This window comes from Notamacropus eugenii, chromosome 5 (assembly GCF_028372415.1).
Source record: "Notamacropus eugenii isolate mMacEug1 chromosome 5, mMacEug1.pri_v2, whole genome shotgun sequence".
NCBI lineage: Eukaryota > Metazoa > Chordata > Mammalia > Diprotodontia > Macropodidae > Notamacropus > Notamacropus eugenii.
In genome coordinates, this window is record NC_092876.1 from 256,968,078 (window position 1) to 256,987,003 (window position 18,926).

General features: G+C 38.5%; 1 protein-coding gene and 1 long non-coding RNA gene across 11 annotated transcripts in view; one reads left to right on the top strand and one right to left on the bottom strand.

The window, feature by feature from the left end:
• Positions 1-18,926, bottom strand: part of LOC140505993 (ORM1-like protein 1) — a 52,934-nt gene that overhangs the window by 25,074 nt on the left and 8,934 nt on the right. For 2 of the 10 annotated variants that reach the window (XM_072612658.1, XM_072612656.1), the window contains exon 1: positions 8,598-8,684. The exons of 3 other annotated variants lie outside the window; for them this stretch is intronic. Coding sequence is in view for 1 of the 7 variants with exons in the window: in XM_072612659.1 (XP_072468760.1) it covers positions 17,039-17,174 (136 nt within the window). In the remaining 6 variants the exon portion in view is untranslated. Of the gene's footprint in view, positions 1-4,207; positions 4,506-8,541; positions 8,685-15,590; positions 17,175-18,926 lie in introns of those variants that run through there. 5 more of the 10 variants (XM_072612655.1, XM_072612654.1, XM_072612657.1 and 2 more) reach the window with 5 other exon arrangements.
• On the top strand, positions 8,823-13,702 carry LOC140505994 (uncharacterized). Its single transcript, XR_011967728.1, has 2 exons — positions 8,823-8,961; positions 10,898-13,702. It is a non-coding gene; the product is annotated as an uncharacterized lncRNA (long non-coding RNA).

Sequence of the window (18,926 nt, forward strand, 5' to 3'; positions counted from 1 at the left end):
CTACCTCACACAGCTTTTCTTGGTGTTTGTGTTACACACTGGTGACAGCATAAATGGCCTAAGGCTTAGTCTTATGGTACCAGAAGTTTATTGTAGGGCGGAAGGGAGGACAGTATACTATTTACAAACTATTCTTGACCCTGAAAAGTTTCAATACTATATGTATGGAGCTTGTTTTTAGCATGAACGGAAAGTTTGTTGATCAGTATTTTGACAAGCATTAAGTCAGATGGCCCCATCCAAAAACTGGAGCTGCTTTTACCAACTATCCCTTCAGTATACGAAAGTTAACTTTGGATAGGTGCTATAGCCCAAAAGTATAATGCATTAGGGACCATGAGTTACAAACTGAGGGTGAAGTTAATCTTTGACACAAAAGAAGTAAGCGTTGTTTTAAGGCTTCAAGCCAAGGAAACCATGTCAAAGAAACTGAAACTTTTTTTTTTTTTTTAAAGGGTATGCCACTTGAATTGGTAGAGAAAAATACATAGCCCTGAAGCTAATCTTGATTATCCAGTCTGAACAAGGATGAGGTTTCTAAGTTGTGATACTGGCCAGGGAGAAGGGAGGCAATGGTTAAGGAATTAAGCTAAAGGGAAACTATTGTTGAAGGAGTGGCAAAAGGTGAAATTATAATGAAGTAATGGACTACAAAGAAGGGGAATACTGGAGCCAGCTTGACCAGTCATGAAAGCCAACTGTTAAATTTTCAATGTGAGAATTTACACTTTGCAAATGGCAACCACTACGAATCAGGGATTGATTTGTTTTATTGTCTGGATTTGAGAATTGGAATTGAGTATCAATAATGCAGATTAAATTTATTAGGGTGTCATGCTCATGTTCTCTCCAATCCCCTTGTAGATCCTATTATTAAGCATTTACCAGTAAACTCTTGGCTGTAAGAGATCTTCTAAGGTGAAAGAAGGTAATTATTGTTAATCAAAGCTTGGTAACTCATAGCTAAGAAAGTCCTCATTTCTGTACAGTGGAAAATGTGGTGGAATTTGATGTTATAGTACCTACATCCAAATCTTAGCTCTGCTATTTATTACCTCTAGCTAAACATAAGATCTTATGATCATGGGCAAGAGAAAAGTCTGGATCTGGTGGAAAACAGGTTTTACAAGATCAAAAAGACAGTGTATCTAGAGCAGTGATCACTAAAGTGGGTACAAGTACCCTAGGTAGGAAGTAGGAAAATCCACTAGGGAGCCTGAAGAAAATATGTGAACTAAAAATAGACCAACATCTCACAGTAATGTACCAAGACAAATTCCAAAGGGATACATGACTTAGATATAAAAAATAATATCATAAACAAATTAGAGGAGTAAGGTAGAAATTACTTTCTAGATCTACGGAAAGGGGAACAACTTGTGAACCAAGGATAAAGAGGATCACAAAAGACAAAAAGGATCATTTTGATTACATATTTTTTTTTTTATTCAAACAAATGCCCCTAAAATTGGAGAGGAAATAGATAACTGGGGAAATCTTTGTGACAACTTTATCTAAGGATTTCATTTCCAAGATATACAATGAAATTATTCAAAAATATAATAACCATTTTCTAACTGATAAGTTGTAAAAGGCTATGAACAAATAGTTTCAAGAGGAAAAAATCCAAGCTAGCACTATCTATATAAAAAAATATTCCAAATCACTAATAGAGAAAAGCAAATTAAAGTAATTCTGACATTCTACCTCCTAACCATCAGACTGATCAGGTTAACAAAAAGAAAAAATGCTATATTGGAAGGACTCAGGAGAAAATAGGCATATTAAGGCACTGATGGTGGAACTGTGAAATGCTCCAGCCGCTCTGGAAAGCAATTTGGAACTATGTCCCCAAAGTTACAAAATTTGAATACTCTCTGGCCCAGCAATACTGTCTATACCCGAAAAAGATCAAAGAAAGAGAAAAAGGACCTATATACACAAAAATATTGATAGCAGCTCTTTTCTTGGTGGTAAAAAATTGGAAACTAAGGGGTACTCATCAATTGGGGAATGAATGAAAAAAAATATGTCCACCAAAGGAAATGATGAAAATCAAAATTCCAGAGAAATCTAGAATGACTTGCATGAACTAATGCAAAGTAAAGTGAGAGGAACCAGGAGAATAATTTATAATATAATAACAAATTGTAAAGACAAATGACTTTGAAACACTTGAGAGCTCTGATCAACTCAATGGCTAAGCATGATCCCAGGACTGATGATAAAGCGTGCTATCCACCTCCTGACATAGAAGTGATAGAGTCAAGGTACAGAAGGCATAATTTTTGGATATGGGAATTTGTTTTATTTGACTGTACGCAGCTGTTACAAGGATTTTTTTTCCCCAAAGGTAGGTGGAAAGTAGACAAAATAGACATTAACTGAAAAAAAATGAAAAATAATAGAACTATTTGTAAATAAACTGTTTATCATGTTTGCAGCTGCTAGCTGCCTTTACTGTTCTCCTTCCTCCAGCAAAACCAGGGCTATGCTATTTATCCATGGGAACTCCAGATAACCTTTGGCTTGTGATCTAGCCAGGGATCCTCACACCACATCAACTCCTGGGGATCCCAAGCTGCAAGAGGAAGCAGCAGTCCTGCTAACCCAAAGGCAGGGATACTTTAAGTTTAGGGGATGGAGGGTTTGATGAACTAGCTTCACTCCTTCAAGACTACAAGACTGCACTGGCCAGAGCCTCAGAGAGGCAGGGTCACAATAAAGACTGGGAGAACCTGTTTCCTTGCATTGCATCAATGGTGATCATTCCAGGACATTACCCACAAAAGAGGAAAAACTGTACCAATTAGGGCATGCTTCACAGAGCTACAGAGTAAGAAGGGTCTTGCACGGACCTAGGCAGTTAGGCTGGCCTTGGAGAGGAAAATACTTCCTAAGGATAAGTGCTTTGCTGCTATTCTGTAGTTTTAATAAATATTTTAAAAGTAATGTTCACTTCATTTTTTCTCACTCTTGTAAAATTTCTATTTTATGTATGTTTATAATGTCCATAATAAGCAAATGTATACCTACATAGATCTATATAAAGATATAATTTATAAAAATACATATACAAGCTAAAAATTTTTTTTACTGATGAGACAATCAAAAAAGTTTGGAGACCACTGATCTAAGGAACAAAAATTAGTGAACCTTTGGAGTTTGTGTACAGACTTGTCTCTGAAAGGGAATGAGCAACATTCTAGTTGTGGTGAATGATTTGAACTGTTATATACAGTTCTTTACAACCAGCAACCAGAAGGCATCCATAGTGGCCAACATGTTATGGGGCAAGCATTCTTGGCATAAAGCTTCAAAGTCAGGAATCATTCTGATTAAGGTTGAAGTTTTAAGAGTTAAGTAACTCAGGGAAGTATTTGATTTAGCAAAAATTAAGAAATATGGAACTATGCCATAACACTGTCAAGGAGACTTATATTTGGAATGGTTTAATTGCACTCTACTAAACATTTTGGAGTTCATGAAGTCCAAGAAATAAGCCCGAGGCCAATTAGGATGGTACATTTTTGTTACATGCCTATAAGGTCCCTGGTAATGATTCTACAGCTTTACTTTATACATGCTGATGTTTGGGTAAGAGTCACAGTGGAGCCACTGCCCTGTGCTTTGGAGTTTCAGAGGATGGGAAAGATCTTGAGATCTATGACCAATCTGTATTCTACTAAGAATCTGTTGAGAGAGTTAAGACTTCATTGCTTCAGCCCAGAAGAGCACAGAGAACAGGGACCACAGAAGTACAGTAATCCTTAAGTTCCCTCTCCAGGATTCCAGCTGGGAAATAGAATTCTCTTATGAAACCTTGGTGTCCCTGGAAAAGCACAAAATAAGAGAATGGTAGAGAGTCACCCCATACCAAGAAGATGAAAATCTATTTAGATCCAAGGAATGTCAAAGGACCCTCACAAAGAAAATTCATTGCTACCACTTGTTTGCTCACAGGGAACCTGCTGGACTTTGCAGATAATAAGAGGGCAGGAGTATGGGCAAGTTAAGGAACTGGGACCTACATATCAATCAACAAGCATTTATAAAGCGTCTCCTACATGTTAGGCTAAGGATACAAAAGATCCTTATGTGCTAGGGATAAAAAGACAAAAATGAAACTGTACCTGTCTTCAAGTAGCTTACAATCCATTAAGGAAAACAATATGCAGAAGATGGCGGAGTGAAAGCAACGACTCACCTAAGCTCCTGGAAAAACTCCTTTGGATATCTCTGGGGGGAGAGTCTGACCAGACTTTGGAGGTGTAGAATCCAGTGGGAGACGGACTTTGACAGATTCGGAGCCCAGGTTGGACTGGAAGGTCCACGGGAGGGATCTGTTCCGCGGGGGTAAGACCCCGGCGCACAGCGCAGCGCGGTCGGCGCGGCAGGGCGGAGGCGACCCGAGGGGCCCGAGTGTGGCGGGCGAGACCAGCGGAGCAGGAGATAAGCCAGGCCGAGCCAACGATATCAGCGCAACAGCCTTTGAAATCTTCAGCCTAAAGTCGGGACTTCAGTGGGTCACTACTTGAACATCCAGGAGCTGGGATGCCGGAGTGATCAGTAAGTGCTCTCCCCTCCCCCCCGATGACCGTGAGGGAACCATAAAATTCTTCCCCAGATTAATCCTGGATCAGTGGGAACAGCAGAAGGGGGCGGGTGGTCTCATAACACCACAGGCTGGAAAAGTGGCAAAGGGGGATTCTTCCCACCGTGGTGGAGGCTATCTGGAGGGACAGACGACCCAGGGCAGAGAAAATTCGCACTGAGACCCAAGCAAGCCTCAGCCCGGGAGACGAGCCCCAGGAGGGGCAGGAACACGCATTAGCCTCTAGGCGTGCCCCAGCCCTCCAGGGGAAAGGGAAGACAATAGGGAAGCTGGGATCACCATCCCCGGACCTTGCCTTTGCCTCAGGCCAGCTGAGGAGATAGCCTGAGACCAGACCACACCTCCCACACACCTATCAAGCTAACCCCAGGGTTGATCGGGGAAACAACAACAACAACAACAACAACAACAACAACAACAACAACAACAACAACAACAACAACAAAAAAGCCTGCTTTTAGCCTAGACAAACATCAACTCAACTTAAAAGATCTGTATCTTCTGACTGAAAGAACCAAAAGCTACAACACTCAGCCAACATCATGAATCGGAAAAAGCAGACGAAAAGTGAAAAAACCATAGAATCTTTCTATGGGGATAAGGACCAAAACACAAACACCAAAGAGGTCAGAGCTGAGACTGTACTTCCATCTGAAACCTCAGATGGGACTATGAATTTCTCGCAGGCACAACTAGATTACCTGGAACGTCTGAAGAAGGATATAAAAGAAAAACTGGCCAATGATTTTAAAACTATAAAAAAAGAATTCACTGATGAGAACATCAATCTGAAAAAGAAAATTGAAGAAATGGAAAAGGAAGTTCAAAAATTAACTGGAGAGAATAATTCCCTAAAAGGAAGAGTTAATCAAACGGAAAAGGAAACTCAAAACCTAATAGGGAAAATTGATCAGATGGAAAAGGAAACCCAAAACCTAACTGGGAAAATTGGTCGAATGGAAAAAGAAGTACAAAAATTAAATGGAGAAAATAGCTCCTTAAAGGGAAAAATTGGCCAGATGGAAAAGGAGATGCGAAAGCTAACTGAAGAAAACAATACGATCAAGATTAGAATTGGGCAAGTAGAAACTAATGACTCAATGAGGCAACAAGAATCAGTCAAACAAAATCTAAAGAATGAAAAGATAGAAGAAAATCTAAAATATTTAATTGGAAAAACAACTGACCTGGAAAATAGATCCAGGAGAGAAAATCTAAGAATTATTGGCCTGCCAGAAACCCATGATGAAGAAAAGAGTCTGGACAATATCTTCCAGGAAATCATCAAGGAAAACTGCCCAGAAGTACTAGACTCAGAGGGCAAAATAGTCATCGAAAGAATCCACCGTTCCCCACCGGAAAGGGATCCCAAACTCAAAACCCCAAGAAATATAGTTGCCAAATTCCAGAGCTATCAAGTGAAGGAGAAAATACTACAAGCAGCCAGAAAGAAACAATTTAAATATCAAGGTCACACAGTCAGGATCACACAGGACCTTGCAGCTTCTACATTAAAAGATCGAAAGAATTGGAACCCAATATTCCGTAAGGCAAAGGAGTTGGGACTCCAACCAAGGATCAACTACCCAGCAAAGTTCAGCATAACATTTCAGGCAAGGAGAAAGTCATTCAACGAAATAAGGGATTTCCAGAGCTTCCTGACCAAAACACCAGAACTCAATAGACAATTTGATCTTCAAATGCAGGTCTCCAGAGAATCATAAAAAGGTAAACAGAGGGGAAAAAACAAAAACAAAAACTTGCAACTCAATTAGGGCAATCTGTTTACCTCCCTATAAGGGAAGATGATACCTGTTAATCTTGAGAACTGTGCAGCTATTATGATAAAAGGGATATATGTAGAGGGAACGGGCATAAAGTAAATGATGTCATGTCAAAAATATGATTTAAGTATGAGAAGGGAATGTAATAGGAGGTGTGGAAAGGGGGAAGCAGAAAATGGCAAATTATATCACAGGAAGAAGTACAAAACTATAGTAGAGGGAAGGAGGGGAGGGAGATGAGCATTGTTTGAGAGGTACTCTCATCTGATTTGTTCAAAGGAGGGAACAATAATCTTAAGTAGATAATCCTAACTAGCTCTATAGGTAGTAGGAGGGGAAGGGGGAAGAAAGGGGAGGGTGGCTAAAAGGGAGGAAAGAAGCAATAAGAGTAAAGGGGACTAAAAGGGAGGGGGGCTAAAAGAAGGAGGGGAAGGCTGCAGGAGGAGGGGGAGAAAAGTGAATACTATTGAGGAGGGGAAGGGAGACGGGAGAGTTAAAAGCACAAATGGTGGGAAAGAGGGTGGAGGGAAATACACAGATTGTAATCATAACTGTGAATGTGAATGGGATGAACTCTCCCATAAAACGGAGACGGATAGCAGAATGGATTAAAAGCCATAATCCAACAATATGCTGCTTACAAGAAACACATTTGAAACGGGGGGATACACATAGGATAAAGGTCAAAGGATGGAGCAGAATATATTGTGCCTCAGCTCATGTAAGAAAGGCAGGAGTAGCAATCCTAATCTCAGACAAAGCAAAAGCAGAAATAGATCTAATCAAAAGGGATAAGGATGGAAACTATATCCTACTAAAAGGCACCATAGACAATGAAGCAATATCATTACTAAACATGTATGCTCCAAGTGGTATAGCATCCAGATTCTTAGAGGAGAGGTTGGGGGAGTTGAAGGAAGAAATTGATAGCAAAACTATACTAGTGGGGGACCTCAACCTCCCCCTCTCTGAACTAGATAAATCCAACCTCAAAATAAACAAGAAAGAGGTTAAGGAGGTAAATAAAACTCTGGATAAGGTAGATATGATAGATCTTTGGAGAAAATTAAATGGGAATAGAAAGGAATATACCTTTTTCTCAGCGGTACATGGAACATTTACAAAAATTGACCATGTACTAGGACATAAAAATCTCACAATCCAGTGCAGAAAGGTAGAGATAATCAATGCATCCTTTTCAGATCATAATGCATTAAAAATTACATGTAATAAAAGGCCATGGAAAGAGAAACCAAAAATCAATTGGAAACTAAATAATCTAATTCTAAAGAAGGATTGGGTTAAAGAAGAAATCATGGAAAACAATATGCATACATAGAGGCATATAGAAAATAAATGCAAGGTAGTTGGGGAGGGGCAATAATTGTTACAAGAATAAGGAATGGATTCATGAAGGTGGTATTTATGAAAGAAAGTTATTTTTTTTTAAATTAATGCATTCTATACAGCAGAAGTGAGAAGGGAATGCATTCCAGGAATGGTGGATATCCAGTGCAAAGCTCTGGAGATGAGGGTGCCATGTGGGAGGAACAGAGATGGTTAGTTTGGTTGGATTAGAGTACATTTGCGGGAGTAATGCACAATGTGGCTGGAAAAACAGGGTTCAGATTCTGAAGGGCCTTGAAAGGCAAAGAGAGGAGTTCCTTGTATACCCTCGAGGCAACAGGGAGGTGCTACGAGTTTATTTAGAAGAGAGTGACACGATCAGATCTGTGCTTAAGGAAAATTAAAATGACAAGACGTAAGGAATCTGAGACACTTTAAAGTTGACGGCACGCCTGACACCTTGGGCACTCGCTCAAATACAAAACAGATTTTTTAATTCATACTACACACGGGATTTTCCTTTGGAAAACCCTACTGCTTACTCTAAAAAGCATCATCAGTCATGGGGAGAACAGGGATCTCGTCAGGACTCAACGAGCGTGGGCTTCGGAGACCGAGGCCGTGGCAATTTTTCCTTGACTTTGGGTGGCAGGTGAGAGATGGGGACAGCCCCCAGCACCGGGAGCTCACAGCCCCAGCCCCCACCCCCTGCCCCACGCGGTCACGTGCCAGAGGAGCCTAGGTCTGCAAGTACAGGAATAACTTTCGCTCGAGTAACGGTGGCCAGGCACTGACCTTTGGGGAGACCAAGGAGCCTGAAGTCGCAGGGGGCGACAGTCGGCTCCACTTACTTTCTTCCCAGAAAGACCGTGGGAGGCGTCTCCTTGGGCTCCTCCTTCCCCCGCTAACAGCAACCCTTTTCTGAAAAGAACTACAGGTCCCGCAGCCCGTGCGCGGGGGCGAGCAGAAAGGCTTCGGACGGGCACGCGGCGCAGGGAGATGATGTAACCAGCCGCAGGGAAGGTCACGTGAACAGATCGGCCTCCGAAGCTGCAGTCTGGGAGCAGAACGGAAGCCGGAGCAGGCGGCTGCTCCGTTTCAGGGGGCGGCTGTTGACCCTTTCGAATTTTTTCTCCCAGGGAAATGTGGTGGGATCGAAGCAGAGACCTCCTCGTTTCTTAGACAAGCCGGGAAAGAGGTGCCTCCTGTCCCTGGGTAAGTGGGGGGGGGGGGGCGTGTGGGCCGATGGGTGGGGCCCCCCATCTCGATGGGGGATGGGGAGGGGCTGCCCCGAGAGATGAAATTGACCAACACTTTACAAAACCAGGGTCTCTTCATCCCTTTTGTTGATGTTCTAAAAAGAAATGGGAAAAGCCATGTAGACTAAACTTTAATATGTCTCACGTCTATCTTTGGGTTTGGTTTTTTTTGCCCTATTGCCCCAGGGAAGAGGTTGCATCCCTTATTTGTGTTGCTGAACCCATTTCTTCCCCTTTGCTCTCAGGTTTCTTTGGACTGTTTTAGACTTCTTACTCTTAGTTTTCAGGCTTCTCCCTTCTGAGGGATGAACAAGCCTTTTTTCTAAAGATTTGCCTTTTAGATGTGTCCTTTGTATTGTCGCTTTGTTGGAGCGCTTACTGAGGTATCATTGCCTTTATTTCTACCCTTACCACACCCAACCTACTGAAACTACCAGTCACCGCAAGATGATCTGTGAAGACAAAGGCCCCCAGTCACTACCTAATGACCAAATTCCGGCCCTCTCAATTCTCAACCTGTGACTTTTAATTAGCATTTGATACTAACAACCTCCTCTCCCTCTGGCGCTCTGGGCTTTTTCTCTTCTCCTTGCTCACCATTTTTCTCTCTGCTTTGCGCATGCGCGCCGCTGCCTTCTTCCTCTAGGCTCTATCCCCGCTCCTTTCTCCTCTCCCCATTTCTGTGTCTCTGGTGCACGCTTATGTGCCTCTGCCCCCTGTTCCCCCCTTTTCCCCTTCTCTCCGCACTCCCCATTTCTCTCTCTCTCTCTGCCTCTGGCTCACAGCATCTCTGGGCTCTATCCCCCCCGCCCTTTACCCTTCTCTCCCCCTCCTCATTTCTTTCTTTCTCTCTCGCTCGCTCTGCCTCTGGCTCGCGCATGCGCCTCTGCCCTCTCCCTGTGGCACTCTGGTCTCTTCCCCCCACCTTCCCCTTCTTTCCCCGCTCCCCATTTCTCTCTGCCTGTGGCTCACGCATCTCTGCCCTCTTCCTCTGGGCTGTATCCCCGCCCCCTTTCCCCTTCTCTCCCCCTCGCCATTTCTCTCTCTCTGTGCCTCTGGCTCGCGCATGCGCCTCTGCCCTCTCCCTGTGGCACTCTGGCTTCCCACCCCCCTTCCTCTTTTCTGCACTGTACTGGCCTTGCTAGTCCTTCAATTCTACCCTTAGTCCTGTTCTTTCAAGAAATCAATGTTACTAGTTTTTCATCTCATCAAAATAATTTCATGCCAAAATCTTTAACCCTGATGTTTTTTCACTTTGACTCTCAGTCCTTTATTCCAGTTGTACGCAGGTTTATCTGCCCAACTAGCTTTCACTGCTTATCATTACTTCAGTTTATTTCGAACAGATTAAGTCTCCTTAAAACTTAACTTCCTCCCAGTTCTGTAAATACCATATTAAAAAAAGGCCTATGGGCAATGGTTTTTTCTAAAGTACATGGCGCCTACCACTGCAGTAGGCACAAGTAGGTTTCAGTATGTTTTCATGCTAGGTGCTGGGTTATATGTGAATCTAGAGAATTTCTCCAGAATTCTGGAGGATGTTACCTGACAGGACATCTTATAATCTCCTTTTGCATTGCTTCATTGTGAATGGCATCAACATTGCAGACTGGTTGCTTTATTATTTTTTTTTTACTACTCTGGCAGATCAAAACTAGACATTAGGCTCACTAGATATTTCAAATTTGGTGCAATTGTTAATGAAAAGATACTTAATCCTCTCTCTGACCCTAACCCCCCCCATCTTAAATACTTAACTTCTCTGGTTCTTAGTTTCTTCATCTGTAAAATGAAGGGACTGGATTAAATGATTTTTTTAACATTTTGATTTCAGATTCTTGACACTATTTTGCAGTTATCTACTTTAATACTTTTCTGTCTGCAATTCACAGAAACAACGTTGGAATGCCCTTTAGAAGCTATCTAGTCCTATCTACCACCTCCCGCAAGAGTACTATCTGCATCAACATTGAGTAGTAAACACATCTTCCCCTAGATCATACTACCTCGGAAAAGCCAAAAACTTATAGGTCCCCAGAGTTACCTCTGAAAATAGCTGCAGAAAAACTGTGAAGCTTGAGACAGTGCCCTCCCCACCTGGGAAGAAAGCCCCACTTTAGAAAAAAAGTTAAAATCAAGAAATAGGCTGGAAAATAAGAAAACACCAGAAAGAAATTCTGACTAGAGAAAGTTACCATGGTGACAAAGAAGATCAAAACACCTGCGTCCAACGCCTCCAAAACAAATACGAATTGGTATCAGGCCATGGAAGAGCTCAAAAAGGATTTTAAAAATCAACTAAGAGAGGTAGAAGAAAAATTGGGAAGAGAAATGAGAGTGATGCAAGAAAATCATGAAAGAAGAATCAACAGCTTGATGAAAGAGGCACAAAGAAATACTGAAGAAAATAACATCTTAAAAAATAAAATAGGTCAGATGGTGAAAGAGGTACAAAAATTCAACGAAGACAAGAATTCCTTAGAAAGCAGAATTGGCCAGCTGGAAAAAGAGGTACAGAAACTCACTGAAGAAAATGATTCCTTAAAAATCAGAATTGGGCAGTTGGAAGCCAATCACTTTATGAGACATCAAGAAACAAGCAAACAAAATCAAAAGAATGAAAAAAATACAAGAAAATATTAAATATCTCGGAAAAACAACTGACCTGGAAAATATACCCAGGGGAGACAATTTAAGAATTATTGAACTATCAAAAAAAAAAAATACTGAACTACCTAAAGTCATGATCAAAAAAAAGAGCCTAGATATCATCTTTAAATAACTTTTCAAGGAAAACTGCCCTAATATTCTAGAACCAGAGGGTAAAACAGAAATTGAAAGAATACACCAGTCACCTCTTGAAAGAAATCCCAAAATGAAAACTCCCAGGAATATTATAGCCAAATTCCAGACTTCCCAGATAAAATTTTGCAAATGTAGCCAAAAAGAAACAGTTAAAATATTGTAGAGTCATAATCAGGGTAACACAAGATTTAGTAGCTTTTACATTAAAGGATTAGAGGGTTTGGACTATGATATTCCAGAAGGCCAAAGAGCTAGGAAGAATCACCTACCCAGCACAACTTAGTATAATTCTTCAAGGGAAAAAAATGGACATTCAATGAGATGGAGGACTTTTAAGCATTCCTGATGAAAAGACCAGTGCTGAATAGAAAATTTGACTTTCAAATACAAGATGCAAAAGAAGCATAAAAAGGTAAACAGGGAAAGAGAAATCATAAGGAATTCAATATGGTTAAACTGTTTATATTCCTACATGGGAAAAAGATATTCATAACTCCTAAAAACTTTCTCATTATTAGGGCAGTTAAGAGTGTACATAGAAAGCAGATGTGTGAGTTGAATGTGAAGGTATGCTTACCTTAAATAAAATTAAGAGATTAGAAAAAAATGTACTGGGAGAAGGGGAAAAGGAAGAGGTAGAATGGGATAAAATACTTGACATAAAAGAGACTTTTCAGTGGAGGGGGAAATGGGGAGGGGAATACATGAATCTCACTCTCATCAGAATTGGCTTAAAGAGGGAATGTACACACTCAGATGTAGAAATCTATCTTAACCATACAGGAAAGTAGGAAGGGAAGGGGATAGGAGAAGGATGTGTGTGTATGTGTGCCCACTGATAGAAGGGAGGGCAGTCTGGGGAAAGTAAAAGAAGCAAAACACTTGAGAATGGACAGGATAAAGGGGGAACATAGTATGGAGGGAAATACGTAGTTGGTAATCATTGCTGTGAAAGTTCTTTTACAGTGATTCTCTGATAAAAATATTTTTTCAAGCATATAGAAAACAAATTTATAGAAATAAGACCCACTCAATTGACAAATGGTCAAAGGATATAAATAAGTAATTTTCAGATAAAGTAATCAAAGTTGTCCATAGTCATAAAAAAAATTCTAAATCACTACTGAGAAATGCAAATTATAACAACTCTGAGCTACTGCCTCATATGACACGAGGAAAATGACAAATGTTGGTGATGTGGGAAAATTAAAACACTCTTGGCAACCATTCTGGAAAGCAATTTAGAACTATGCCCGAAGGGCTATAAAACCATACATACCTTTTAACTGAATAATACCACTACTAAGTCTATATCCCAGAGATAAAAAAGGACCCATATGTACAAAAATATTTATAGCAACTTTTTGTGGTGGCAAAGAATTGGAAATTGAGGGGATGGTTGAACAAACTGTTGTATATATTTTGATGGAATATTATTGTACTTTAAGAAATGATGAGCAAGATGCTCTCAGAAAAACATTAAAAGACTCAAATGAACTGATACAATGAAATGAGCAGAACCAGGGAACGGTAACAGCAATAATGATCCAAGACAATTCTGTAGGACTTATGTTGTCCATCTCCAGAGAAAGAACTGGTAGAGGCTGAATGCAGATCAGAGATACTTTTCCTTTATTTTCTTTTGTGTGTGTGTGTGTGTGTGTGTACTTGTGTTTTCTTTCACAGACTGACTTACATGGAAATGTATTTTGCATGACTGTACATGTATGATCTATGTTAAACTGCATGCCTTCTCAATGAGGTGGGGAAGGGAGGGAAAGAGAATATGAAACTCAAAATTTGGGGGGGGGAAGAATGTTAAAATTGTTTTTATGTGTAATTGGAATAAAAATATTAATAAGATTAAAAAAATAAAGTGTTATGACAAAGTAGATCCATATCCAAAATTGGTTTGTAAATAGTTAATAACAGACCCATAACAAGGCACATTCCTAAACTTTGAGAGTGAAATAAGAGATATACTATGCGACATTTCATTAACTATTGTTGTACAGCTGAAAAAAAACCTTTATTATGACCCAATATGGTACAGTTTTAGATAATTTAAAATGATGTGTAATATTGCTGCTACTCCCCCTCATTTGCAGATGGACAGACATCTAAAATTGTCGTCTTGTCTACAGTTCATCAACAGACACCCAATCCATTATTGATCTTTTGCTATTTCATTTGACCATTCATTGTTCGTGAATGCTATTTCCAGAAATGAAATGCTTGTGGAAAACTACTTTAACCAATGTATAAAAAGCACATTTTCAAACAACAGATCTTTTCATAATAACACTTCTGTCCATTATCTCATTTGAGCTTCAAAAAATTCCATAAGGAAAATATGAATTTCAGTTTTTACATTTTACCCATGAAAAACTGGGGCCCAAAAAAGCTATAAGTGACTTGCCCATGGACACACACTGTGTAAGTGGCAGAACCTGCATTCAAATACAGATGCACATTAAGAATGAGAAAGGGCCTAGTTTAATATCTGCATTTCATAGATGATACAATCCATAGAAATTTAATTAAGAGCTTCATCCAAGGTCAGAAAGCTAGTTAATAACTAAAGTTCAAATATAGATAGAATCCTAATTCCAGGCGTATGCCTTTTCCACTCTATACCATTTCCTGACAAACTGTCAGTAGTTTCCATAAAGGTCATGAGTATCAAGAGTCTTATCTCCTAGGAAAGGGACAAAAAAAGTTAATAAAGCACTCTGTCCACAACTCTGTAGGCTAGATAATGCAAATGTTCATCATCTCCATTTTACAGATGAGTAAACACGAGGTCAGAAAGATGAATATTTCCACGTGTCATTGGTCACACAGCTAATGTGTCAGTCAAACCTCTCAAATCAAGAACTGTAATGAGAAAAGGGATATGGAGGAATAAGAGAAACAAAGGGGAAGGAGGCAATTGGTTTACAGCTTACGATGGCTAAGGTTTTGAGACCAGCTATTCCATGACTGGCTTGGACACTCAGAGATCAGTGGTGTACTTTTAAGAGGACAAAAGTAAAGAGATGGTCCAGCTGATGTGGAAAAAAGTTACAGCAGAAGATTGTTATTTTGAAGAATTATTGTGGACATACATAGCAACTACCCTGAGAACTGGAGTTGGATAATATATGTAGTTTACCATACACAGGAATGACTTAAGTAACCACAGGGATAAGCAGTGAAGACTGATTAATGTAGAGGTGGGGAGGGGGGAGAAATGATAGAACAGGCTAATAGTAGAAGGGGGAAAAGAAGGAATTTTATCCTTGTCACAGATAGTTGTCTCAGGGCTCCTGCTAACACGGATATGTCAACACCTATCCCAGCCTACATTTGGTAGCAGCTGTAAGACTAAAAATGTTAAAAACAACAAAAATCTCAGCTGTTTTAGACCATGTTCAAAATAGATATACTTTTTTTATCTGCTTTTCTGGAATATAAAAATTTGCAGAAGTTTGTATCAAAGGCAACATTTAAAAAATTGTAAAACTATGATATGAAAAGAAGCCAAGAAAACTTGTCTTTAGTGCCAGATACTATATCTTGGTTGTATGGAACACAAAGGCTATGACGGATGGCAGGTAATGAGATTTCCCAAGCTGCTTTTTGAAAGAAATTCCCTAAGTAAAGGAAGAATGAATCTGATTTTAATTATGTGAATCAAAGTCATAAAACTGATTTAAAATAAACTAGGAAAGACCATCATAAGGGTTATTTTAGGAAAAGTTGACAACTTTTACATCTGTTGGAATAATCTTACATACATTTTTTAAAAAAAATCCATTTATTAAAGTAAAATACCCATTTTTCTTAGTGTTTCAAAATGTGGGAAAAAGACAAAAACATACAAAGTCAGTTGCACACTTGATTTCCATACTCAAGACTATCAATGCAAAACAATGATCTCCCTAAAAGAGATAGTTTGAAGATAGTATGGCTTTATTAGGATAAACTGATTTTTAAGTAGTCTGAAAACTACTTTATATAATTAAGTTTAGTTTACTTCCCATAAATCATTGAATTTTGGAATGTTCAATTTTTCAATAATTTATTTTCTGATGTTTGCAATAGCTAATTATCATTAACAAAAAGTTTTAAGGAAACCTCAAGGAATTACGTGTATTAATTAGGGCCAGAAACTACAAACTCTTCTAATTCAAAGAACTATCTAATAATGGACTTAAAATGATAACTTTAAGTTCACTTCTTTCAACACTTAATTTGATACCCATCTTGAAAGTACAGTTAATAGGTAAAGTGGAGATGGGGAAAAGGAACTGTAAAGGGAAAGTATACTCCTTTACTGCAAAGCTACAAAAAAAGAGACCCAGTGTTTAGTAGCTTACTTTGTACCATGGCTGAAGGAAGTTAACTTTTTACTAGATAACTCATTTCCTTATATTTATAGCTGTCTATCTAGTATTTAACTCTCCTCTAGATAAGAGATTTTAACCATTAAATGGTTCAACTAGATAATCAGAGAATTATATATTATGCTTGAGACTGCCTGGAATCAAATCAGTTTTTCCAAAAATGATTAGCAGCCCTTTAAAAAACAAAAAACCCCAGCAGAACTTTGCTCAAAATTGTCTGAAGACTCACTAGAAAACTGTAGGAAGCCACACTGACACCTATTAATGAGGCTTGAAAATACATCACCAGGACACATCTGTCTCCTGATACATTCAGAACTGACTAGGTTTAGACATAAGACAATAATAAACCAGCAAAAACAAAGAGTGCATTTGTAAAGCAAAAAAGAGCTGGCTGTCTCAGGAATAGGACATCTGACCTTTGTAAAGGATGATTCTACTCCATATGTAAATGTACTTCAACTTAACTGACCAACTGGATAACTCTTCCTATGTAGTACCCTTTCATTAAACTAAGCTACTCCTATTCTCAAGACTCCTATGTGTCAACGTGCAGAGCTTTTTGGTTCTCACTGTACTGTCAATCATTTGTGAGCAGGGGCCTGCCCGGCTCTCCTGGAAAACTTCTGCAGAAACTTAGCAGACATGTTAAATACTTAAGAGGCATTTCTTAAAAATCTGCTTTTCCAAATAGCATACAAATAAGTATTAGACCTCGAATGTAAAAACTTCCCATTGCACATTACAATGTAAACGGCATAGCATGCTACCTATTCCTTTCTCACAGAAAAAGCAGTAGCCACAAAGTTTTGGTCAGAATGGTTGTTTCACATTTTGAGTTTAGTACTTATTAATACCAAAGATCCGAACACCGTGCAGTTGTGGCATTTTGGGAATTAGCACACTCAGGAGAGAAGCTGTGTTTAAGATGAAATGTGTAGGATCATACTTGGTGTAGAAACTTGCCAGAAAATATCTGTGGAAACAAAACCAGGTAAAGGTTTTTTTTTTCAAAGTTGTTCACAAGTTTTTTAACATGCAAAATAGAGGAAAGTTCACTGAGATAAAGTTTTTAAAAGCAGTTAAGTGCAAGTTAAGTGCAGTTGCTTTTCTAAAACAAAAGAGGAAAACAGTAAATAATACATTAGCAAAGTTTTGATGATTTAGATGAAAAATTTAGCTTCTGGATGTAATATATTCAGTGGTTACAAAGACATGAACATTTTATGTTGACCGAAGTTATGTTAATGAATGTTTACAGTGTCTTAAAAGACAACAAAAAACATTGTCTTTTGGATGTTACCATCTGAGGTCTGGTACCATAGTCAAATAAGTTTATAACCAGTTAAACAGGAAAAATGAAAGATACTTGTAAATTCCAGTTGTTTTGCTTAAATCTAAACATTTGGATTCAAAGACAAATCTTGTTTTTTTGTGAAATTAAAAAAAAAAATTCTGTTAACACCACCTACTAGTAGACACATATGTTAGAATGAAGCCTAACTGGCTGCAAAAAATATTCTGAGAAAAAAGGATGAGAATAAAATGTTCTGTCCCCTTGTGATTATAACTAGGAATGTAGTTTCTTGTGTGGACAGATAATTTCTAATCTATTCAGGAGGATAAACACAAAATGTATTGTTAACACTATTCTCTCTAACTCACTGCCCTCATTCTTAAATTCTGCCTTATGAGCTAGTCTTGAATGTAAGTATCCAGGTACATAACAATACCTAAACAAGAGTTTGCTATCCACAATATTTTTTAGAAATATCTGGATGAAAGAAAGTAAACAATCGATGAGCAATTACACACGATACAATGCAACAAGAATAACAGAACACATCACAAAATTAACTGAGGTAAAGATATTTAAGAATATTATAGAAGAGAATGCCAAAAATCTGTATCATGATTGATAAAGCATCTACAATTTCTAAGAAAAGCACCACGGTGATTTATTTCCAGTGCACGTTCAGTCAGCTCCTAGAAAGGTGGTTGCTTTAATTTGTTGCTTTAAGATAACTTGTCAACCACAGCAGAGTTTGTTTTCAATAATATTACTGTCTACACATTAAATAATTGTGTCTTCAATAATAAATATTTAAAAGCAAATTTAAACTTGCATTTAGTTCTGGTGTTAAGAAAGTCTAGAACAGCTATAAAGTTGTTAGAAAATTTTCCTAAAATTTATAATTTGCGCTGTTTAAATCAAAGGTACTTATCACTTGATTCAATATCTGAAACAAAACAAATTAATCATTTTAAAATATTTCTGGATAAAATTTATTTTACTTATCACAGATCTAATAAAAAAAATCAGACCAAGTTAGCAACTATAGTTAAAGAACTTGAAATTTAAATTATTAAAATTGGTTGAGTACTAGTACTAGAGATGAATAGTATGTGGTTTACAAGCTGATACTGCTGGATAATGAATCTTTGAAGGTTACATGTGTATATTTTTTGTTCTTATTCTGGTTTGGTAAAAAGACTAATGTTAACTTCTTGTAAGATCTTGCTTTAATGATTGACAGTCTTAAAGAATTTTCATTACTCTTAACTGCATTGCAGTTAAGATCAATTAACATTCAGAAAGTATAAAAATTAAACACTCTCATAAGAGCTTTGGAAAACTTCTGGTATTGGAAAGCATTAATCTCCAGTTAAATATCTGATTAAGTCAGATAAGTTTAAAGACAATCCATTTAATAAAAATAATTTTAAC